At 40.3% G+C, this 26,167-nt stretch overlaps 1 protein-coding gene and 1 pseudogene across 1 annotated transcript in view; one reads left to right on the top strand and one right to left on the bottom strand.

Annotated features, from left to right (window-relative positions):
- The first annotated feature begins 784 nt into the window (after positions 1-784).
- LOC144255872 (dolichyl-diphosphooligosaccharide--protein glycosyltransferase subunit STT3A pseudogene) lies at positions 785-2,971 on the top strand (annotated as a pseudogene).
- A 4,144-nt stretch (positions 2,972-7,115) lies between these two features.
- Ttll6 (tubulin tyrosine ligase like 6) overlaps positions 7,116-26,167 on the bottom strand; it is a 32,155-nt gene continuing 13,103 nt past the window's right edge. The window contains 5 exon segments of the mRNA XM_026387121.2: positions 7,116-7,384; positions 8,166-8,535; positions 22,485-22,763; positions 23,703-23,880; positions 24,782-24,970. Coding sequence (XP_026242906.2) covers positions 7,116-7,384; positions 8,166-8,535; positions 22,485-22,763; positions 23,703-23,880; positions 24,782-24,970 — 1,285 coding nt within the window.

The raw sequence follows: 26,167 nt of genomic DNA, 5'->3' as shown, positions 1-26,167 counted from the left end.
GGAAAAATGAAAGTGCAGGACTTCTTGTTCATAAATTATTCATAATTTCAAGAATTAAATAGAACATTAAACCAAGTACAAGACCCTTTTATGTGTGAGCCCCTAAGTGACTGCACAGATTGCCTGTCCATGAAGCTGGCCCTGTCTCTAGGAGCAAAGGTACTGGCACCAAAATGTCCCTTAGAAAACCAAAAAAATTGTGATTTTACCTTATTAAGTGAGTTCCTTTTCATCAGTTCAGGATGCCTGGCTGGCTAAAACTAGTGATGAGGGAAGAAAGGGGAGAGATGTAGTACTTCCTGCAAGTCTTATATCATTTGTTTAGGTTAAGCTGTGCTCTATGACAACTTTATAGTATTAAATACCTTGGATAATTAAGGTCTTTTGCTTGAGGGGTTCAGTGGAGTTCAAGTATCCCAGACTTTCCCAACATCCTTGATACCAGACATTCATTTCATTGGGAATCCATCGGCAAACCTGGATCACCACTGTGAAGCGAGTGCTGGTCTTCAGATCTCACTTCTACCCTCCCCTTATTCCCCCTGCAAAGCTCTCATGTGCGACCAACTCAGAAAGAGCAATGAGGCAAAAATCTTGAATCATACTCCTGGAGAGTCAGAAAGTTAATTGTCAGGTAAGGTGAGATATTATACCTATGCCCTTCTGATGATTAATCTGGACTGTCAACTTTAGTGGGTTTAGAGATGCCTAGGAAACACCTAAGATTAAGAGACTTCCGCCGTTGCCAGGGTTGGGTGCACCGCTGAAGGGATGGCAGAAGGAACCAAGCGGGTTCTTGAGGAACACCGGCTAGCTATTTGAGTGTCTTCTGTTGTGACCCATCGATGTCAAGATGACTAAGCTTGGGTTTTTGCGATTGTCCTATGAGAAGCAGGACACTCTTCTGAAGCTTCTCATTCTATTAATGGCTGCTGTGTTATCTTTCTCCACTCATCTCTTTGCTGTCCTGAGATTTGAAAGTGTTATCCATGAGTTCAATCCGTATTTTAATTATCGGACTACCCGGTTCCTGGCTGAGGAGGGATTTTATAAATTCCATAACTGGTTTGATGACCGGGCCTGGTACCCTTTGGGACGAATCATTGGAGGAACAAATTATCCAGGCTTAATGATCACCTCTGCTGCAATCTACCATGTTCTCCATTTTTTCCACATCACCATCGACATTCGGAATGTCTGTGTGTTCCTGGCCCCACTCTTCTCTTCCTTCACCACCATCGTCACGTACCACCTTACCAAAGAGCTCAAGGATGCAGGGGCTGGACTTCTTGCTGCTGCCATGATTGCTGTAGTTCCTGGATATATCTCCCGATCTGTGGCTGGTTCCTATGATAATGAAGGGATTGCCATCTTTTGCATGCTCCTCACCTACTACATGTGGATCAAGGCAGTGAAGACTGGTTCTATCTATTGGGCAGCCAAGTGTGCTCTTGCTTATTTCTACATGGTTTCCTCATGGGGAGGTTATGTGTTCCTGATCAACTTGATTCCTCTTCATGTTCTGGTGCTGATGCTCACAGGCCGTTTCTCCCACCGGATTTATGTGGCCTATTGCACAGTTTACTACCTGGGCACCATTCTTTCCATGCAGATCTCCTTTGTGGGTTTCCAGCCTGTCCTTTCATCAGAGCACATGGCAGCCTTTGGAGTCTTTGGTCTTTGCCAAATCCATGCCTTTGTGGATTACCTGCGCAGCAAATTAAATCCACAGCAATTTGAAGTTCTTTTCCGTAGTGTCATATCCCTGGTAGGCTTTGTCCTACTCACTGTGGGAGCTCTCCTCATGCTGACAGGAAAAATATCTCCATGGACGGGGCATTTCTACTCACTGCTGGATCCTTCTTATGCTAAGAACAACATCCCCATCATTGCTTCTGTGTCCGAGCATCAGCCCACAACCTGGTCTTCCTACTATTTTGATCTGCAGCTCCTCGTTTTCATGTTTCCAGTTGGTCTCTATTACTGCTTTAACAACCTGTCTGATGCCTGGATTTTTATCATCATGTATGGTGTGACCAGCATGTACTTTTCAGCTGTAATGGTACGTCTAATGTTGGTGTTAGCACCTGTTATGTGCATTCTTTCTGGCATTGGAGTCTCTCAGGTGCTGTCCACATATATGAAGAATCTGGACATAAGTCGTCCAGACAAGAAAAGCAAGAAGCAACAGGATTCTACTTACCCTATTAAGAATGAAGTGGCAAGTGGGATGATATTGGTCATGGCTTTTTTTCTCATCACCTACACCTTTCATTCAACCTGGGTGACCAGCGAGGCCTATTCTTCTCCTTCCATTGTATTGTCTGCCCGTGGTGGGGATGGCAGTAGGATCATTTTTGATGACTTCCGAGAAGCATATTATTGGCTTCGTCACAATACTCCAGAAGATGCAAAGGTCATGTCATGGTGGGATTATGGCTACCAGATTACAGCTATGGCAAACAGGACAATTTTAGTGGACAATAATACATGGAATAATACCCATATTTCTCGAGTAGGGCAGGCAATGGCATCCTCTGAAGAAAAAGCCTATGAGATCATGAAGGAGCTTGATGTCAGCTATGTGCTTGTCATTTTTGGAGGCCTTACTGGGTATTCCTCTGATGATATCAACAAGTTTCTTTGGATGGTTCGGATCGGAGGGAGCACAGACACAGGCAAACATATCAAGAAGAATGACTATTATACTCCAACTGGGGAATTCCGTGTGGACCGTGAGGGTTCTCCAGTGCTGCTCAACTGCCTTATGTACAAGATGTGTTACTACCGCTTTGGGCAGGTCTACACAGAAGCCAAACGCCCACCAGGCTTTGACGGTGTCTGAAATGCTGAGATTGGTAATAAAGATTTTGAGCTTGATGTCCTGGAGGAAGCATATACCACAGAACATTGGCTGGTCAGGATATACAAGGTAAAGGACCTGGATAATCAAGGCTTGTCAAGGACGTAAATGTCACATCCAGCTATGATACGCTTTGCACTGAGCGCCTCATATTTAGAATGTTGAAGATTTTTTTTTATATGCAGTTTATAAGAACTGAGCCGGATGGCAGTAGAATCGTCTGGAAGTTTTGCCCTGGACAGTATGGGCTGGGCCAAAATGGAATGATTTTTATAATTCTGAGCAGGTTACCAAATGAAATGTCATGGATTTACTTTGGTCAATTAAAGGGGGGAATTTTTTTTTAAAATGTGCCTTATTTGTTTTGACTTAATGGCTGATTTGAAGACAAAAATTCCTGCTGGGTTGCTCAAAGGACATATAGCAGACTTTACCAATGCTCTTAGTTCCCTGAACCAGGTAGGAGGAGCATTCTTTTTCTCTGATATCAGGAAAACTATTAAGGACTAGCTCTGATTCTACATTATATGAACAGTTTTGTCATACTGTCTGTATTGTAGCACTTAGTGTGAAGCCTTGCACATAGTAGGTGCTCAATAAATTTTTATCAAATGAAAAAAAAAAGAGAGACTTCCACCTGTATCTGTGAGGGTGTTTCCAAAGATGACTGACATGAGGAACAGCAAATTGAAGGGGCAGACCCACCCTGAATATAGGAAGCATTGTCAAATAGGCTGGGTACCCGGATGGAACAACAACAACAAAACTAGAAAGAAGAATCTGCAGCAGATGCAAGCTTAATTCTTCTTGAGAAGCCCAATTGTTCTTGGGTGGGTTTCTATTGCTGCTACCATCACCTGTGGACATCAGACTACATCTCCTTCAGGCTTCCAACATAGATTCTCACCAGTAACTCTCCAGGGAACTTCCAGGCCTTCATCCTCAAAATAGGGCTCCATTGTTGGTCCCTTTTGCTCTGAGGCTTCTAGCTTCTTGGTTTATCTGGCTCTCCAGCCTGCAGACGGGACTGTCCAGCTTCTGAATGTTTAAGTCAAGCTAATAAATACCATATTATAACTAGACACACACAAATATATATATATCTTGTTGGTTCTGTCCCTCTAGTGAATCCTAACTAATATAGCTGGGCAGAGATGGAGGTGCCATTGTACTCCAAAGTAGGCTGTCTTGGGCTCTGAGCTCCCAGCCCAAGAATTTCTCAGACTCCTGACATATTTTCAATAGATTTGGAGCTTCCTTAGTAAGGAGTGATCAGAAGAACTATCTTCCCACTTCCCATTCCCATCCTCTCTCTGGATCAGGCTCTTTGTGCTGGCATTGAACACAACAATTTATTTTATTAATGTATACATGAGGGGAAGGCATATAATTTCTGCAAGTCAGTGGAAGAAACCTCTACGGGCACTTTCATCTCACCTCTGTCTTTGCCAGCAAGATTGAGCTGGGTTGGAACGGGAAGTAGCAAGATGATGTCTGGGCACTGAGGTGGTGGGGATTTGGGCTGGCTGGAGTGGGAGGAGGTCTGATCTTTCACTGGTAGCAGCTGCTCCAGTTCTGCCACTCAGGAATTATCCATCATGTTCAGTCCTATTCCTGATTTTTATCTTTGGAGATGAAGACCAACCGGCACAGGCCTGTTGGAGGACTGAGGGCTTTGGACTCCTGGAGATCATGAGCCCTCTAAAACACTCACCCCCCAAGTTGCTCTGCTTGGGGGAGTGTTCTGGATGAGAATGCAGAGGAGTGCCACTGCTGAGGCAATTGGGATGTGAACTGGGGCAGCACCAATGACATCTAGAAGTCATGGTCCTGTATTTGGGGAGGCCTTGGTGGTGCTAATAGGAGGTATTTATCAGACCAGGATTTCTATATGAGGAAATGAAACTTTGGGTTAGTTCTGTGACATTATATACATTGTGGGAAGGACAAATAATTTCCTGGTAGTAAGAGGTGAGAAAGGAAAAAAAAAAATGGTAGAGAGATCCAATCTGATTCTGGAAGAAAAAAAAGAAGATGTCTCTTAGATTTTCTTTTATAATGGCCTCCATAATGTTAAAATTAATTAACTCATCATCACCATTCCTACCTAATGGGTCAGGAGGTGCTTAGATGATTCACATCCACAATCACCAGACATTCCTTTTACCTGTATAACATTTGTCTTCCTTCAGCCTTACCAACTCATATATTTGATATGGGTCATTTAAGAGCAGCCAAGATGGCTGGTTGGAGACAGTATGGGATAGTGGTTAAAGAAACTGTGTGCAGCAGGGCACAGCAGTGCACTTGGAATCCTAGCAACTGGGAGGCTGAGGTGGGAGGGTTGCAAGTTCAAAGCCAGCCTCAGCAACTGAGCAAAGACTCTAAATAACTTAGCAAGACCCTGTCTCAAAATTAAAAAAAATAAAAATAAAAAGGGCTGGGGATGTGGCTCCGTGGTTAAGCACTCCTGGGTTCAATAAAAAAAAAAGAAGCTATGTGCCCTTGGATAAATTACTTAACCTCTCTAAGTTTTGCTTTCCCTTATTTGAAAAAAAAGGAATAACAATGCCTTGAGGACTGAGGTAATTGTGCAAAGTTTTTAGGACACCAAAAGTAAGTGTGTCTTGGTTCAATCCATGCCAGGCTCAGCAGCAGTAGCAACACAATATCATCATCATCATCATCATCATCATCATCATCATTGTCACCACCACCATCATTGAAGCTACCCTCTCTACCAAGACTTAGTTATCCTCAAAATCTTACAAAATTGGTTATTTAAGCTCTAGAGTTCAACTCTTATAAAGATCTGCACCCTGGGGCTCAGTGACCAACCCATTGTAAAAGTACATCCAAAGGAAGGATAATGAGATTATAGTGACTTTGGCAGAACAATGGAAGAATTTTTCAGGAAGGACAGACTTTAAGTTTGTGGCAGGGTGATAAAGAGGAGGAAACACTGGGCAATTTGTTCAGAGTCTGTCACTCACATGAGGTTGGGCAAATCATGTAATATTCTCCACCTTGATTTTCTTCATCTGCAAATTGGGGATCAGGTAACAACTGCTGCTTTGTCAACCTCACAGCACTGAACAGAGGATTCCTGAGCTGTGGTATGTAAACTTGTTACGCGGAAGGCCTATTATTACTACACTCAAGAAAACCCCTAATGGACTCTCTACCGCCCTTTCCTTCTTTCATTCAACCATCATTTACTATGCAAAAGCCCCTTTCTCAAGCTTCATCCTGATCCATTTATAAATCAATGCAAACCCAAGATACCTGTTCAAAGGACAAATTCCTAGGGTCACGTTCCAGACCTCTGGTCAGAATTTTCAGGGGTCTGGCTTGGAAACTCTAGGTATAACAAAGTTCCCCACATGATTCTGGTCCTGTGGGATGTTTGGAAAAGAACAGACCCAGTTCTTTTGGCATGGTAAAAGGATTATCAGAGGAGCTTTATTCAAATACAGATTCCTGGGCCTGTTACTCAGGACCTACATATTCAGAATTTCGAGGAAGGCCCAGTGTTATGCAATTTTACAAATACTGAAGGTGATGCCTGTGGGCTACTATTTACTCACAGGCTCCCCCTGCAGTGTGAGCTACTGGTCACCAGGGGGCCAAGTCCGAGTTAGGTGACATTGTGGTTTAGGCTACAGAGGGAGGTGACTCAAATGCATGGCCTTCTTCTATAGACAGCCAAAAGCAGCACATCCCTCTTCTCCAGGCAACACTATTTAGTAGAGTTCTCCTGTGTATATAGGACCTGCCTTCAGAATCCCTAAAGTTCTGACAAGGAACCTCTTACTACCTTCTCAGTCTTTTTACACAATGGAATCAAGCCGGTTCCATGGGCCTGTTTTTCTGTCTCCTGCCATTACAAGGTTAGCTTTTAGAGCAAGTGATGTAGGCTGGAGCCAGACTGGCACAGCTCTCGAAGGATGTGAAAATCAACTCCTCAAAGTCAGTCTGATTCTTTCTCTTTCTGGGACCTGAGTTTATGACTTTCTCGATGTTAGTCATAAGTGAAAGGCAAAGCAAAGTGCACTTTGTGGTGAGGACAGTTCATTCTTAACAGAAATACACGACACAAGGAGCTCACATTTTGACAGAGGCAAGTCTTGATGGTTTATTTGCCTGTATGTCTGTATCAATCCATCTGCCCTCCTACCTACTCAACATTTCAGAAAGAGTGAGAATATACCTGCTAAGATACCAACATATTCTGGAAATATGAATAGCCTACCTAGTTCCTTTCACATCCTTTTGGGCCAGAGATCAGGCAGTGGCTGTATGCTTCTTGTTCCTGTATATGGGGGTTCCTCATAGCACCTGTATGGCTCCTGCAAGGCCTTGGATCTAGTCGGGCTGGAGTGGCAACCACCAGAAGGTCCTTCAGAGAATAGTCAGAGCTGTGAGGGTTCTGCAAGAGGAGGAGGGAGGGCACATCCATCTGCATCTTCTCACCAGGGCTGTGGCTAAAGGAGAAGCCCTTCCTTGGCAGGAAGGATTTTTCTGGAAAGGCAAAGTCATTGGCATCATCAGTCTGTGCTGCTGTATTTGGCACTAATTCCTGGCAAAATGCACCTCCAACTAGGGTCTTGTGGCCCCAAACTGACTGAACCAGAGTCACTTGTTGCTCCTCTCCTCCAAATTGTTCCTCTTCCCTATAATTGGTACAAACTCATCTGAACAAGAATCAGGAAGTGTCAAAGAGGGTCCTCAGACTCAACATTCTATTCGATCCTTTGTCTTCTTAGGCGAGAGATTCCCTAAGAGTACCAACAAATGGATTTCCCTGAGGGCAGAGTCTAAGAACCCTTCCTCATGGCTGGGGATCCCCCCAAATTAGACTTGGTTCCGTTTGTTTCTTTCTCCCCTAAGGCTACAGTTTGGATGTTGAGCGTCCCCAAAGGCCCATGTGTTAAAGGCTTGGTCCCCAGGGTGCTATTGGGAGGTGGTAGAGTCTATAGGAGGTAGGGACTAGTGGAAGAACCTTAGTCACTGAGAGCGTGCCCTTGAAGGGAACTGTACAACTTTAACCCCTTCTTCTTCCTCTTTTTGCATTCTAGCCACAAGGTGACCAGTTTTGCTCCACCACATGCCCCCCACCATTGTCATCCAATGCCCATACCCAGAAGTCTAAAAGTAATGTGTCCCCCATCATGGACTGGAACCTTTAAAAATAAAACTTTTCTCTTTATAAGTCAGTGATTTCAGGTATTTTGTTATAGTAAAGGAAAGCTGATTAACATGCCTAAGCTCCTGACATACCCCTGCATACATTGGCACTCACGTGACATGTCACTCAGCACCTGCTTCGGGCTGCAGTAAGCTGGGAACAAGGAGAGCTTCCCTCTTAACCGAAGCTTTGCCAATAGCTCTGACACCAGATGCTTCTCCTTCGTGTCATTCTTTAGCAAAGCCCAGCTTGGGTTCAAATTGTTCGAGAAGCTCCAGGATTTTGTAGGCACAGAAGGTTTTGATATGTTCTCCTGGATGAGCTTCTGGGGAATCTGCTGCTGCTTATATTTAAAGGATACTATCCTGACAATTTCTGGGCTGCTGCATTCAGAGCTGGTGGTCAGTGTCAGGCTTGGTAGCAACTCTGGAGAGGTTGAGTCCCAGGTGGTAGATTCAGGGGTAGTTTCTACTGAGGTTAAGGGCTGAAAGAGAAAACAGTCTAAATTGAAATTGTAGAAAGCAAAGGCCTCCTTCTTCTGCTATTCTTGAATGAAACAAACAGTAATGGTTAAAATAGTAAATTAAGAGCGGGATTCAGCCTCAACAAGAAAGATTTAGGTTAGAAGAGTTTCCTTGCCACAATTGGTTAAACACTAGGGCAAAAGATAAGATGATGGGGAAAATATACAGCTTCCTGTAGAGGTCTTTAAACATGAGAAATTGTAAATACTAGAGATTGCTGCTAGGCTTATACACTAAATAAGTTAATAGATAGCTCTTTAAAAATTATGTACACAATGGGGCTGAGGCTATAGCTCAGTGGTAAAGTGTTTGCCTTGTATGTGTGAGGCACTGGGTTCAATCCTCAACACCACAAAAAAATAAATAAATAAGATATTGTATATTCATCTACAACTAAATAAATATTTTTAAAAATTATGTGCACCAATGTTCCCAATAGCATTTTCCACCAAAAGGTGGAAACAGTTAAAATGTCTACCAACAACAGGTGAGTGCATAAATAAAACATATACATAGAATAAAATCTTCTTCAGTCTTAAAGAGAATTCTGATATATGCCACAATCTCAATGAACCTTGAAAATATCATGGAAAGTGAAATAATTTAGACATAAAAGTACAGATATCATATGATTCCACTTATGTAAGGTAGCTAGAGTAGTCATATTCGTGGAGACAGAATAATAAAGTAGAGGTTATCAGGAGCTGGGGGGAAGGAAAGCATGGAGAGCTATATTTCCTGGGGACAGAATTTCTGTTTAGGGTGATGAAAAAGTTCTAGAAATGGACAATAGTTACAGTTGCACAAATTAATGACTAACCTTAATGTCATGGAATTATACATTTATAGTGCTTAAAGTGGTAATTTTGTTTTGTTTTGTTTAGGGCATGCTAGGGATTGAACCCAGGGGAATTTTATCACTGAGGTATAACACCAGCTCTTATTATGTTTTATTTTAAGACAGGGTCTTACTAAGTTGCTAAGACTGGCCTCAAACTTTTGATCCTCCTGCTTCTGTCTCCCAAGGAGCTGAATTATAAGCATACACCACTGTATCTGGCTTAAAGTAGTAAATTTTATGTTATATATTTTTTATCAGAATTTTTTAAACAGAAGGATATTCACTTTAGTGTTATTTGTAGTGGGACAGAACCGAAGGCAACCTCCATGTCCTTACTTTGGAAAATTGATATGATGAAATGGATGGTTGGAAATTATTCTTGGGGGGAAAAGAACTGCACTTATTTTCAGCTTTGCAGCCTTTTGTCCAGGGACACCCTTAATCCACATGGCTTGGACAACAGAAAGCCACAGCCTTACAATATAGAGAAGCCAGAGGAATGGGGTAAATTGTGAAAAGGGGACATCTTTCATGTGCAATATGACTGCACTGTAGTTTATTAGCTACACATACCGAAAGCAGGGGGGCAGGTGATGAAGAGGAAAGGCCTCCAGGGGACTCAACAAATAAGCAGCACTGGAGACTGAACTAATCAAAGAGATTTCAGTTGCTGCTGATCACAGTAGATTCAGAATTGGGATTAATGTACTATCCAAATAAAAATCACTCTTTAGAGGAACAAATAGAATCCAGAGACTCTACAATGAGTCACAGCATCACATATAATTTATAATGTCCAGCATCCAAATGAAACTGCCAGAAATGCAGAGAAACAGAAAAATATAACCCACTCTCAAGAGAAAAAGTAGTTAATAGAAATTGACTCTGAAATGACCCAAATTCAGTGGTTCATTAATATATAAAGACTTGAAAGGAGGCATGATAAATATTGTCAAGGAGTTAAAGGAACATATGCATGAGAATTTAAAAAAAAATTTGTGAATACAAGCATAGAAACCAAAACTATAAAAATTATTTGTATTATGTATAATTATAATGTTCCAATTAAAAAAATAATTTAGAGTGGTGGTGCACATCTGTAATCTCAGTTACTTGGGAGGCTGGGGCAGGAGAATCACAAGTTCAAGACCAGCTTGGGCAATTTAGGGAGACCCTATCTAAAATTAAAAAGGACTGGGGGTATAGTTCAATGTATCCCTGGGTTTAAATCCTCAGTACTGAGGGGAAATATATATGTATATCTCCAATCTGAAGAAATAAATAGAAGCAAGACTGAAGAAAAAATAAATAGAACCTAAGAAGTCTATGAGAGAATATTATATGATTTAATATACATGTTCTTTTTTAAAATATACATGTTCTTTTTTAAAATATACATGTTCCTAAAGGAGAAGAGAAACAAAATAAGGTAGAAAAATATTTGAATAATAACCATAAACTTTTCAAATTTGGTAAAATACCTGAACTTACAAAACCAACAAGCTCAAGAATCCCAAATAGAATAGCTACAAATAAAAAACATGCCTAGACACATCAAAGACAAATTGTTAAAATTCACAGATAATGACATATTATATACAAGGCATTGCTATGAATACAGTTGATTTCTCATTTCATTTTATGTTTATTTTAATGTTTTTGCTACTGAGGACTGAACCCAGGTATATTTTACCACTGAGCTACATCCCCACCCCATTTTAAAAAAATATATATATTTTATTAGTTGTTGTTGGACCTTTATTTATTTTTATGTGGTGCTGAGAATCAAATCCAGTGCCTCACACATGCTAGGCAAGCACTCTACCACTGAGCCACAACCCCAGCCCCATCCCCAACCCTTTTCATTTTTAATTTTGAGACAGGGGTCTTGCCCAGGCTGATCTTGAACTTGACACCAGGTCCAGCTGAGTTCTCATGTTTAAATAAACCAGAAGATAATGAAACAACATCTTTCAAGTGCTGAAAGGAAAAAAAAATGAACCAAGAATTCAATTCTAGGTCCCCCCACCCCACAAATCCTTCAAAATGAAGTCTAAATAAAGACATTTTCAGATAAACAGAAATATAAAACTTTATCAGCAGGTAAATGTGCACCATAATAAATAATAAAGAGAGATTTTGCAGGCTAAAAAATAACTTTAAAATATACATCCTTTTAAATATTACAACCTTTTAAAGCAAGAATTTTAACACTGTACTGTGGGATTTATAATGTATGATAACCAAATATAGTTTTCTATATTTAAAATTAAGTACAACATTAGATACACATTTTGATAAGCCAAAGATGCTTATTAAAATCCCTAGAACAACCACTGAAAAAAGGCAAAAAGTTATAGCTAAAAGGGCAATCTAGAGTTGAGATTTATAAATATCTAATTTCAATTTAACCCAAAAGAAGGTAGAAAAGAAAGGATGCAGGGGAAAAACAAAAACAAAAAAGAAATTAATAGAAAACCAATAACAAAATTTCAGCCCTAACCATAATCATATTAATGATATTAAATGAAAATGGAATTAAAATTCTAATTAAAAGGTAGAGCATGGGTCTGGAGTTGTGGCTCAGCGGTAGAGAGTTCACCCAGCATGAGCAAGGCCCTGGGTTTGATCCCCAGCACCACATAAGAAAAATAAATAAATAAAATAAAGATATAAAAATAAAAGATAGAGCTTGTTACACAGAAAGCAAGACTTACTTATACCTGTCTAAAGAGAGAGCCTTTAAATACTCAGTAACTGCAGAATACACTTTTTTTTTTTTTTTTTTTTTTTTTTTTAGTTCACATAGAACATTCACTAAAACAAATTGCTGGGGCTGGGGATGTGGCTCAAGCGGTAGCGCACTCCCCTGGCATGCATGCAGCCCAGGTTTGATCCTCAGCACCACATACAAACAAAGATGTTGTGCCCACAGAAAACTAAAAAAAAATAAATAAATAAATATTAAAAAATTCTCTCTCTGTCTCTCTCTCTCTCTCTTAAAAAAAAAATGCTGGACCATAAATCGAGGCATGTGTGTGTGTGTGTGTGTGTGAGATGCTAGGGATAAGACTCAGGCCTCACATATGCTAAGCAAGTGCTCTACTATTGAGCTACACTCTAAGCCCTATATTTTTCTTTCCAAAATTTGGCCTTGGGATGGAGTTCAGTGGTACAGTGCTTACCTACCATGTCTGAGGCCCTGGGTTCAATCCCAGCACCACATTTAAAAACAAAAAACAAAACAAAAACACCACCGGAGGGGTTTCAAGATGGCCGGCAAGAGGGAGGCTGCATTCTGTGTCACTCTGTGACCTGGGATTCAAGTAGTGGGAATATCGTTTCTCTGTGAGTTATTAGAGAAACCCCAACAGCTGCTCCCATGCAGGAACCACGGCTGCAATGCTGCACAGGAACTCCAGCCACTGCTCTCATGTGGACTCCCATCTACCAAAGTGGAGCTTCCCTCAGTTGCCTCCATCTTGGGACACTACAACCACCACCATAGTCCTCTACACACTCTAGCCTGCACCTGGGGACAACACACAGGGTCTGGAGACAGCCACCAGCCACAACATTGCAAGCCACAGAGCTACATCTCTGAACATGCCGCCTACTGCCACCACTTAGCCCCACCCAACCCGACACCCCAAAGCTAAAAGCAGCTGCCTCCATTCTGGGACATCTTCGTCACCATCTTTAGTTGGGGCAACCTCCAGCTTGGAACACTAGCTGGGGCTTAGAAGCAATATCAAGGAGAGATATTAGAACCCTGCAGGGACACTACAAGCCTAGAGGGCAAAAACTGTAATGCCTTGAATCCACAGTGCTAGAAGGGAAGACATATGAACAACATGAAAAAACAAGGGAAGAAGGTGCCCCAAACAAACCAAGATACAATGTTATTAGAATCCATGGCCAGCACAACAGAAGAAATGGCAAAGAAGAAGCTCAGGATGTACATAATTAAAATTCTCTGTGAATTAAAGGATTGTATAAGAGAGCAAATACAGGCAGCAAAATATCTTTTTGATAAAGAGCTACATACAAATACAGCAAGCAGAAGATTACTTCAATAAGGAGATAGAGGTTCTGAAAAAAACAAACAGAAATCCTTTAAATGAAAGAAACAATAAACCAAATTAAAAACTCACTGAAGATCACCACCAACAGATTAGATCACTTGGAAGACAGGACCTCAGACAATGAAGACAAAAATATAAAATCTTGAAAAGAATGTTGACCACACAGTAAAAATGGTAAGAAACCATGAGCAGAACATTCAAGAATTATGAAATAACATAAAAAAAACAAATTTAAGAATTATTGGTATAGAGGAAAGCATAAAGTTCCAAACCTATCAGAAAATTTTCTATACATGAAGAATGAATTGGAAAATCAAATACAAGAGGCTTATAGGACACCAAATGTTCAAAATCACAACAGATCCACACCAAGGCACATTATAATGAAAATGTCTAGCATACAGAATAAGGAGAGAATTTTAAAAGCCACAGGAGAAACGAATCAGATTACATATAGGGTGATACCAATTAGGATATCTGCAGATTTTTTCAACCAATATCCTGAAAGCTAGAAGATCCTGGTACAATATATACCAAGCTCTGAAAGAAAATGGATGCCAACGAAGAATCTCATATCCAGCAAAATTAAGCTTTAGATCTGATAACAAAATTAAAACCTTCGATGATAAACAAAAGTTGAAAGAATTTTCAACTAGAAAGCCTGCACTACAGAACATCCTCAGCAAAATATTCCATGAGGAGGAAATGAAAAACAACAATGAAAATCAGAAAAGGGAGATATTACACCAAAGGGAAAAACAATCAAAGGAGAAATCAAATAAGTTAAATACCAAAAGTAAACAAAAATGACCGGGGGAAAAAAATCATGTCTCAATAATAACCCTGAATGTTAATGGCCTAAATGCGCCAATCAAAAGACAGACTGGTAGATTGGATTAAAACAAAGACCTGCCAGGCATAGTGGTTCACACCTGTAATCCCAGTGGCTTGGGAGGCTGAGACAGAAGGATCACGAGTTCAAATAGCCTCCACAAAAGTGAGGTGCTAAGTAAAAGCAAGGTGCGACCCTGTATTTAAATAAAAGGCTGGGGCTGGGGCTCAGGGGTCCAGTGCCTCTGAGTTCAGTCCCTGGTGCCAAAACAAAAACAAAAAAACAAAAACAAAACAAAAAAACCCAACAATATGCTGCCTTCAAGAGACTCATCTCTTAGGAAAAGACATCCACAGACTGAAGGTAAAAGGTTGGGAAAAAACATACTACTCACATGAACTGTGGAAACAAGCAGGGGTTTCCATTCTCATATCAAATAAAGTAGAATTTAAGCCAAAGTTAATCAAAAGGGATAAAGAAGAACATTTCGTACTGTTTAAGTAAACCATACATCAACAAGACATAAAATTTATAAATATATATGCCCCAAACAATGGAGCATTACGTTCATCAAACAAACTCTTCTCAAGTTCAAGAATCAAATAGACCACAACACAATAATCCTGGGTGACTTTAACACACCTCTTTCACCACTGGATAGATCTTCTAAATAAAAGCTAAGCAAAGAAACTATAAAACTCAATAATACAATCAATAACTTAGATTTAACAGACATACATAGAATATTTCATCCATCAATGAATGAATACACTTTCTTCTCAGCAGTACATGGATCCTTCTCTAAAACAGACCATATATTGTACCACAAAATAACTCTTAGCAAATACAAAAAAGTAGAGATACTGCCCTGCATTCTATTAGATCATAATGGAATGAAATTAGAAATCAATGATAAAATAAAAAATAGAAGCTATTCTAACAACTAGAGACTAAATAATATGCTATTAAATGAACAATGAGTTACAAAAGACATCAAAAAGGAGATTTAAAAATTCTTAGAGGTAAATGTGCACACTGACACAACATATCAAAATCTCTGAGACACTATGAAGGCAGTACTAGGACAAAAGTTTATTGCATGGAATTCATTCCTTCAAAGAAGAAAAAGTGAACAAATAAATGACCAAACGTTATATCTCAAAGCCCTAGAAAAAGAAGATCAAATCAATACCAAAAGCAGTAGAAAACAGGAAATAATTAAAATCAGAGCTGAAATCAGTGAAATTGAAACAAAAGAAACAATTGAAAAAAGTTGACAAAACAAAAGGTTGGTTCTTTGAAAAAAATACGTAAAATTGATAAACCCATTAGCCATGCTAACGAAGAGAGGGAGAGAGAAAACTCAAATTACTAACATCCATAATGAAAAAAGAAATATCATGATGGACACTACAGAAATGCATAAGATAATTAGAAATTATTATGAAAATTTGTACTTCAATAAAATAGAAAATATTGAAGGCATTGACAAATTTCTAGAGTCATATGATTTGCCCAAACTGAATCAGGATGATATACATAAGTTAAACAGATCAATTTCAAGCAATAGAAAGATGCCATCAGTAGCCTACCAACCAAGAAAAGCCCAGGATCAGATGGATACACAGCTAAGCTCTACAAGACCTTCAAAGAAGAACTAATACCATTATTCCTCAAATTATTTCATGAAATAGACAAATAGAAAACTTCCAAACTCATTCTATGAGGCCCATATCACCCTCATTCCAAAACCAGAAAAATACACATCAAAGAAAGAAAACTTCAGAACAATATCTCTAATGAACATAGATGCAAAATTTCTCAATAAAATTCTGGCAAACTGAATACAAAAACATATCAAAAAGATAGTGCACCATGACCAAGTGGGGTTCATCCCAGGGATGCAAGGTTGCTTCAACATATGAAAATCAATAAATGTAATTCATCACATCAATAGACTTAAAGAATCATATGATCATCTCAATAGATGCAGAAAAAGCACCGCTTCACGTTCAAAATACTAGAAAAACTAGGGATAACAGGAACATATCCCAACATTGTAAAAGCTATCTATGTTAAGCCCCAGGCCAACATCATTCTAAATGGAGAAAAATTGAAAGCATTCCGTCTAAAAACTAGAACAAGACAGGGATGTCCTCTTTCATCACTTCTATTTAATATAGTTCTTGAAACTCTAACAACAGCAATTAGACGAAAGAAATTAAAGGGATAAGAATAGGAAAAGAAAAACTCAAAGTATCACTATTTGCCAACAACAATATGATTCTATACCTAGAAAATAAAAAAAATTCAACCAGAAAAACTTCTAAAACTAATAAATAAATTCAGCAAAGTAGCAGGATATAAAAATCAACACCCATAAATCAAAGGTATTTCTGTATTTCAGTGACAAATCCTCTGAAAGAGAAACTAGGAAAACTACCCCAATTATGATAGCCTCAAAAAAATAAAATACTTTCTCAAGACCTCTACAATGAAAACTACAACACACTAAAGAAAGAAATTAAAGACCTTAGGAGATGGAAATATCTCCCTTGTTCTAGGATAGGCAGAATTAATATTGTCAAAATGACCATACTACCAAAAGCACTATACAGATTTAATGAAATTCCAATCAAAATCCCAATGACATTCCTCATAGAAATAGAAAAAGCAGTCATGAAATTCATCTGGAAAAATAAGAGACCCAGAATAGCTTAAGCAATTCTTAGCAAGAAGAATGAAGCAGGTGGCATCATTATACAAGACCTTAAACTATACTACAGAGCAATAGTAACAAAACCAACATGGTATTGGCACCAAAACAGACTTATAAACCAATAGTACAGAACAGAGGACACAGAGACAAACCCACATAAATACAGTTATCTCATATCAGACAAAGGTGCCAAAAACATATATTGGAGAAAAGATAGCCTCTTCAACAAATGATGCTGGGAAAACTGGAAATCCATATGCAGCAAAATGAAAATAATCACCTATCTCTCAACATACACAAAACTCAACTCAAAGTGAATCAAGGACCTAGGAATTAAACCAGAGACCCTGTGCCTAAAAGAAGAAAAAGTAGGCCCAAATCTTCATCATGTCAGATTAGGCCCTGACTTCCTTAATAAGACTCCTGTAGCACAAGAAATAAAATCAAGAATCAATAAATGGATGGATTCAAACTAAAAAGCTTCTTCTCAGCAAAATAAACAACCTGGGCTGGGGATATAGCTCAGTTGATAGAGTGTTTGCTTTGCATGCAAAAGGCCCTGGGTTCAATCACCAGCACCACCAAAAAAATAAAATAAGATAAACAACCAGTGAGGTGAATAGAAAGCCTTCAGAATGAGAGCAAATTTTTACCACATGCACAGAGCACTAATCTCTAGGATATATACAGAACTCAAAAATCTTAATACCAAAAACACAAATAACCCAATAAATAAATGGGCCAAGGAACTGAACAGACACTTCTCAGAAGATGATATACAATCAATCAACAAGCATATGAAAAAATGTTCAACATCTCTAGCAATTAGAGAAATGCAAATCAAAACTACTCTAAGGGGCTGGCTCAGCAGTAGAGCGCTCGCCTCGCACATGCAAGGCCCTGGGTTCGATCCTCAGCACCACATAAAAATAAATAAATAAATAAACAAACAAACAAACAAATAAATAAATAAATGTAGTGTGTCCAACTACAATTACAAAAAATAAATATTAAAAAAACCTACTCTAAAATTTCATCTCACTCCAATTTCAGAATGGCAGCTATCAAGAATACAAATGACAATTAAGTGTTGGGGAGGATGTGGGGGAAAGGCACACATTACTGGTGGGACTGCAAATTGGTGCAGCCAATCTAGAAATGGAGATTCCTTGGAAAACTTGGAATGGAACCACCATTTGACCCAGCTATCTCATTCCTCAGTCTATACCCAAAGGACTTAAAATCAGCATACTACAATGACGCAGCTACAGCAATGTTTATAGCAGCAAAATTCACAATAGCTAAATTGTGGAGCCAACCTAGATGCCCTTTGGGATGAATGGATAAAGAAAATGTGGTATATGTACTCAATGGAATACTACTCCGCATTAAAAGATAATAAAATCATGGCATTTACAGGTAAATGGATGGAGTTGGAGAATATGCTTAGTGAAGTAAGCCAATCCCCCCAAAAAAACAAATGCCAAATGTTTTCTCTGATATGTAGATGCTGATCCATAATGGGGATGGTGGAGGGAGCATGGAAGAAACAGAGGAACTTTGGATAGGGCAAAGGGGAGTGAGGGAAAGAGAGGGGGCATGGGGGTGAGAAAGATGGTGGAATGAGATGGACATCATTATCCTAAGTACACGTATGAAGACATGAATGGTATGACTTTACTTTGTGTACAACCAGAGACATGAAAAATTATGCTCTATATGTGTACTACGAATTGAAATGTATTCTGCTGTCACATATAACAAATTAGAATGAATAATTTTTTAAAACACCACCAAAGAACTAGACTCCTCTTTTTTATTTTATAGTGACCAGCTTAACAAACATATATGAAGCGATGAAGAGATATTTTGTGGGTTTGATATGCATTTCCCTGATGATTAGTGATGTTGAATATGTTTATTGGCCATCTTCTTTACAGAAATGTTCATTCAAGCCCTTTGCTTTTTTTAGGGGTGGGGGTTCTGGGGATAGAACCCAGGGCCTAGCACATGCTCGTCAAGCGCTCTACCACTGACTTGCACCCCTAGCTCATGCCCATTTTTCAATTCAGCTGTTTTTGTTGTTGAGTTTTATAGTCTGACTGTATGCATATCCCCAAATTCATATCAGAGCCTTCATGAGCCTTATAAATGAGGCCAAGAGAACTAGCTAGCTCTTTCAACCACAGAAGGACACAATGGAAACATGCCTTCTGTTAAAAAAAAAAAAAAAAGGCCATTGAAAGACATCAAATCTGCCTGCACCTTGAGCTTTGGGTTTCTCAGTTTCCAGAACTCTGAGAAATAAATTTCTTTGTTTATAAGCTACTCAGTCTGATGCGTTTTGTTCCAGTAGCCCAAACAGACTAAGACAAACTCCTTATCAGATATGTGGTTTGCAAATATTTTCTCCCATTTAATAGGCTACCTTTTCTTTCTGTTGACTGTTGCCTTTGCTGTGCAGAAGGTTTAAGTTCGATGTAGTCTTGTCTAATTTTGCTTTTGTTTCTTTGGGCTTTTGTTGTTGTACCCAAGAAATCATTGCCAAATTCAGAGTTGTAATGCTCCGAAGCATATTCTCTTAAACATGCTTTTCAAACTATGGGTTATAAACCAATTTGTAGATCATGAAATTAATTTAGTGAATTACAATTGGTATGTTTTAAAAGAATAGAATACAACAGAATAGAAAATATTTAATGTGTTACACCATATGTAGTATGGCTAAACATTGTTTTGGAAAGTTTTTTTTCCCCCAGTGTGTGTATATGTGATGGGTTGTAAAATAAAATAGATTTCTTACTGTGGGTTATGGTTTAAAATTTTGAAAAATATTGAACTACTTTCTACAGCACTTGGACCAAACAAAGTCCCAACACTGCTATCTGTCTATATTCTAGTAGTCACAGTCAAGCCATTACATGGCCCTCAGTGGTACTCAGTGTAATAAATACAAAGGGACCTGTACTAGAGTGGCAGGGACCACATCATGTGTCAACTTTGTTTCTGCAAAAATAGAAAAGCAATTGCTACATTAAATTAATATTTTTTTAAAGAGAGAGAGAGAGAGAATTTTTTAATATTTAATTTTCAGTTTTTGGTGGACACAACATCTTTATTTTATTTTATGTGGTGCTCAGGATCGAACCCAGCGCCCCGCGCATGCCAGGGGAGCACGTTACCGCTTGAGCCATATCCCCAGCCCTTAAATTCATATTTTTATTTGAATTATATTGATGCTATTATTTCAGCTTCCTTCTGTTATTGCAAAAGATCTGTAAGTGCACTCATCCTTTCTAATCCTAGAAGAATTGGTTCTAGGACCCCCTATGGATACAAAAAATCCACATATCCTTAAGTCTCTTACATAAAATGAAATAGTTGGGCACAGTAGCACATGCCTGTAGCCCCAGCTACTCAGAAGACTGAGGAAGGAGGATTGCAAGTTTGAGACGAGCCTGGAAAACTTAGTGAGAACTTTTCTCAAAGTAAAATAAAAAGGGCTGGGGATGTAGCCCAATGGTAAAGTGCCCTTGAGTTTAATCCCCAGTACTGCAAATAAATATATAAACAGAGTCAGGATGTAGCTCAGTAGTAGAGTGCCCCTGGGTTCAATCCCAGAATAGCAATAAATAAATAGAAGTTGAATTTGTATATAACTTACATGCATCCTCCCATATACTTTAAATCATCTCAAGATTACTTATAATACCTAATACAATGGAAATGCTACATAAATAATTATTACACTGTACTGTTTAAGAAATAATGACAAGGAGCTAAGGTTGTGGCTCAGCCCCTGGGTTCAAACCTCAGCACCACATAAAAATAAATAAATAAAATAAAGGTATCATGTCCGACAACAAATAAAAAATAAATATTAAAAAAAGAAATAATGACAAGAAAAAATCTGCATGTTGAGTACAGATGCAATTAAATTTTTTTCTTTTGATTTGCAGTTGGTTCAATCTATGGAAGCAAAACATGTGAATACAGAAAGATGATTGTATAAAAATTTTATTCATAGTTTTTTGCTTGCCTATGTTTATAAAAATAACTTTTTTTGGATGGATCAAGCTGACCCTGAACTCCTAAGCCCAATCAATCCTCTTGCCTTAACCTCCTGAGTAGCTAGGACTATAGGTGCATGCCATGCCTCATGTGTAAAAATAATTTAAGACTACAATGGGGTATAAGAGTATTTATTTTTTTCAAAAGGTCCATGTAGCCAGGTATGGTGGTAAATGTCCGTAATCCCAGTGACTTGGAAGTTTGAGGCAGGATTGCAAGTTTGAGGCCAGCTTGAGCCATTCAGTGAGACCCTGTCCTAAAAACTAAAAGGACCAGAGATGTAGCTCATCAGCACCACACACACACAAGTGTCCATACATTGATGGAATTTGAGAAACACTGTTTAGGTGGTATACTAAATTGAAAAGTGTCCACCAAACTTCATTTCACCTAGAACCTCAGAATGTGATCTTATTTGAAAATAGAATTGTTACAGATATAGTTAAGTTAAAATGAGGTCATACTGGATTTAGGGGAGCCCTAAATCCAGTGACTGGTGTCCTTAAAGAAGATCAAGTAGAGCCAGGTATGGTGAGGCATCCCTATAACCCCAGAGACTAAGGAGGCTGAGGCAGGAGAATTCCAAGTTTGAGACCAGCCTCAGCAACTTGGCGAGACCCTGTTTCTAAAAACTAGAAAGGGCTGGGGATGTAGTTCAGTTGTAAAGCATGCCTGGGTTCAATTCCCAGTCCAAAAGAAAAAAAAATAAAGAAGGCCATGTTTAGATATATAGGAAAAAGACATGTGACAACAGCAGAGAGTTATACTACCACAAACCAACAATTTCCAGCAAGTAGCTAGGACTATAGGTGCATGCCACACCTCATGTGTAAAAATAATTTAAGCCTACAATGGGAGTATAAGAGTATTTATTTTTTTCAAAAGGTCCATGTATGATGGTGAATGTCCATAATCCCAGTGACTTGGAAGTTTGAGGCAATTTAGTATACCAACAGAATCTAACAAAGAAGCAACCTCTCTCTCTTGAGCCTTCAGATGAAACCTATCCTTCAGACACCTTGGTTTCTGCAGGAATAGAGAGAGGTTTTTCTTCTATGAGAAGAAATCATGCAGTTTTAAGCCACCAGGTTTGTAGCAATTTGCCATGGCACCCAAGAAAACTAGTACAGGTGGTAACCTGCTAAGAACAGGAGTACACAGAATGACCCTCCTTAAAAGCCATCCCAGGCCCATCCTCCCAGCAAATGTGCCATGCCACAATATGGTCTTCATAAGTTGGGAAAACTGAGGCCCAGAGAGAGCCAATGGCTTACTCAAAGGGCCATAACATGTCAGGGGAAAGAAAGGACCAGAAAGCAAAACTTTAAGAGTTTCCTCCTAGAACTTGGCCCTCTACTTACCATGGTACTAGAAAATATGTTCGCTTCATTGACTGACTTGGCCATCTTGATTCTGGAATTGGTTTCACAGCACTGTAACCCAGAGGAACTGAGTCTTAACCGCCTCATGTCAGGTACAGATCTGCAGTGTCTTGCAGAGATAGGCTTGTAGGGAGCAGAATCAGTCTTCTTCTTTGCAGCCTCCTGGTCAAGGCTACGGCCTGTTTCATTCTTCTTTACATCTTTGACACTTAAGAGCAACTCAGGTGTGCAGGACACTAATGCCAATGGCCGGAAGTACTGGGAAGGAGGAAACCAAACACACAGCCAGTGGGAACTCAGCTCTGGCCACTTCCAGATTCGTCTGCACCCAAGGGTAGGTGCAAAGGAGATAAGGAGAAGGAAAAGCAGTTGGTATCGAAGTCTCTCTAATATGAGGATCTTAGACCTGGGGTTCTGGGAGGGCCCATGGATGACTTTAGGGTATCTTTGAGCCACTTGAAACCAGTTTTAAAATAGTGCATTGTATATTTTACCACAAGAGATTCCAGAGCTTTTATCAGATTCTCAACAGGTCTGGAACCTTAAAAGTTAAAAAAAAAAAAAAAAACTCTGCTCTAATTCTGTCCTTCCAAGTAAGTCTTTAAGATGAAGCAGATGGGCTGACAGTCAACTGAGGTGGACTGAAAAGTCATCTATCCAGTGAGCTAGAAGAAAGCACTAGGCAGAGAAAGCAGAAGCTAGAAACTTAGATCACAGGACAAGAGGGCAGCTACCCACAGCCTGGAGGTTGGGCCACCCCATGCAGACAGCAGGAAGGACCCCGCCATGACCAGTCATCCCTGTTAATGTTCTGAGGATTCTGCCTTCCAGAAGCTCTCCCAGTGGCCCACTGAATTAGGGCATTCCCACCCCAGCTGGAGTTGAGGATGTGGGTCCTGGAACCTGCTCTCCATATGATATCATGCCCAGTCTCCCAGCACAGCCTGCCTGCTCTTACTTCTAATGAGACAAAAAGGACAGATGAGTGAGAACCCTCTGCTGCCTGAATGAAGTGATGCTCTGATGGACACTCAGCTCTCTGTGGCTGCCACAGTTCCCTTCCTGTGGCCCAGCCCTCCAAGTAGCCTGTCAGTATGTCTGGGCTCGGAGGAGTGGTCTCCGTGGCAACCCCCGACAGACTGGCCCCAGCCTGGGAAGGGTGCCAGGTATGCACATTCCCCTCCCATCTGGGTTTACTTGTTTGGGGCTGTGGGCGGTGGTCTTGCGTTTCTGTTGTTTTTTCTGCTGGTTCTTGGCGCTCTTGCCCCTTGCTTTCTCGCCGGCTATCTCTGACTCTCCCTGCATCTCCACCTTCTTCTCTTTCATTTGGAAGGATTGCTTCTCCTGTTTCAGTCTCAGCTCCTGGATCAGTTGCCTGCCCATTGAGGAACAAATGATTGTCACAGAGGTTAGGGACAGGTGGTGAAGGTGGGCATCCTCCTTGGGCGATAGACAAGTTAAAATGGAGAGGCAGAGTGCCCCCACTTCCCTCCCCCAGTGTATCCAGTCTGCACAAGTGATTGAAGGTCAGAAATCAAGGTGGTAAGAAAGAAGTCATCCCTTTAATTATCCAGTGTGGGGAATGGCATCATTTCAAATAGAAATGTGCAGTAAAAAGAGCTATGTTTCTTTCCACCGCAACCCCATCTCTTCCCTACTTCCCAATAGACCATCTGCATGCATGGCAGGTGCTGGGAAGAGGATCTGGGTGGGAGACTACAGCCAGGGGCTCCCATTTGGGACCATTTCATGTGATGAGCTCTTTGGCCAATGGATCAGGAAGAGTGCTCTAAAGGTGACACAATATAGTGGAAATAATATGGTCTCGTGAGTCATTCGACTGGGAGTTCTAATCCTTCTCCTGATATTATCTTGTTATATGATCTCCTCTCTGATCCAGTTTCGCCTTCCATAAGAGATAGTTGGTGGGAACTAGACTCAATGGGACAATTCCCTTCCAGCCCTTAGATTTTATACCTGCATGAATCGATGAAGCAGCTCTGAGGAGGTGTTCATCCTGGAATGGGGTGGGGGTGTCTGTCTCTATGGTCAGTTTCTCTATGGTCAGTCACCTATCTACTTATCTACTTAATACCTCACATTAGGAAATCTTCCAATTTATGGCCCTTGTGAGATCACAGCAAATGTTCCCCAAGCAACTTCAAGGTTGGGAATTGAAGCTCAGGGACTTTCCCTGCCACCCCAGGACAGCTGCCCAGCAGGTCAAGCACAATCCCCAGAACACACCGCCCACCTCATCCTGGGAGCCTTCCTACCGGGCATACAACTCCCGAGCCCTGGAAGCAGCAGTATCCTGGAAGAGGGAGCAATTGTGCTGGAAAAACTTGTCGTACTTCTCCAAATTCAGAGTGGGATAAATCAGCCGGAACCCGCCACAATTTTCCTTCTCATATTTCTCTGTTTTCTGTAACCGAACTGCTTGGAAACCCTTGGCTTCCTCAATCCTATTGGGATGCAGAACACAGGGATACAGTTTTTTTGGAAGGGACATATCCAAGCTGGATGTCATCTAGGGCCAGAGGGAGGCCTTGCACATAATAGTGGTTAATCAGTATTTGTTAAATAAAAGCAAAAATGTTTCCTGGAAAGGAGATTCTAGCCCTCCTGGGACAACCAGTGTCACAATGCACTAAGAGCTGGTTGGAAGAGCCTTTCTGACAGCTCACCAAATTCTCTCCCCTTACGAGTAAAACCCATTTCCCCCTTGGCTTAGTCTGACCAGGCAGACTGTCGCCACCTTCCCATTCATTACCCTTATTACTCTTCTCTGGAGAATGGCAGCTTGTGTTTTGCTAAATTTGAGGGCTTCTTGGATGAGCTTAATGAGCTTTATGAGCTGTAATGATCTCATTCTTCCTCATAGCCCCTTGGGGAAATGGAGGTCAGGTAGGGAGGCATGATAAGCCCCCTCTACAGAAGGGGAACCAAGAGACACTGAGAGATCCAGGACAAAGTAATGAAGGGAGACAGATGCAGAGGAGACCCTCGGTGTGATGGGTGTGATGGAGTGATGTGGTCTCCTCCTCAAAGAGTTGAGACAGCAGTACAGTGGAAAGGTATCCTGGCACCCAAGCTGGCACACCCACTGGGCTCTGGGTCCAGAGCCGTCACCAGTAAGGTGATCTCATGAAAGTCAGTTCCCCTTCTGGAGTCTTGGTTTCCTCTGCTTCAAGAACAGCACCACACCACACTCCTTCTACCTCCCTCCCTGCAGGGGAGACAATACACATGAAAGTGCCAGAGAAACACAGTGCCATCTGGACACCAGTACAACACATTGCCCCTGTTCCAGAAGCTCGGTCCCAAAGGATTCGATTGGCTCTTTTTCTGGAAAGGAAAATAGGCAGAGGTGGGGGAGGGTCCTTAGTGGAATCTGAAAAGCAATCAGGGCACCTCCTTGACCAGGCCCAGAATCTTAAGATACTAGAACCACTATGCAGAATGAAGGCCCCAGTGACAATGCAAATGACACCCTTCAGACATTAGCTCCTGCCAACATAGTAACATGGGAAAGGACTGACAAGCTTTTCATTTTAGTAAAAATAAAATATTGATTTTATTTTTTTATATTGGTAATTCCTAAATCTTCACATATTAATCAATTCATATCCGTTATATATAGTTACATGTGTATAACTTAA

Source organism: Urocitellus parryii, chromosome 7 (genome assembly GCF_045843805.1).
Source record: "Urocitellus parryii isolate mUroPar1 chromosome 7, mUroPar1.hap1, whole genome shotgun sequence".
Taxonomy (NCBI): domain Eukaryota; kingdom Metazoa; phylum Chordata; class Mammalia; order Rodentia; family Sciuridae; genus Urocitellus; species Urocitellus parryii.
Note: the sequence above shows the minus strand (reverse complement) of the source record. Positions and strands in the feature narration are given on the sequence as shown.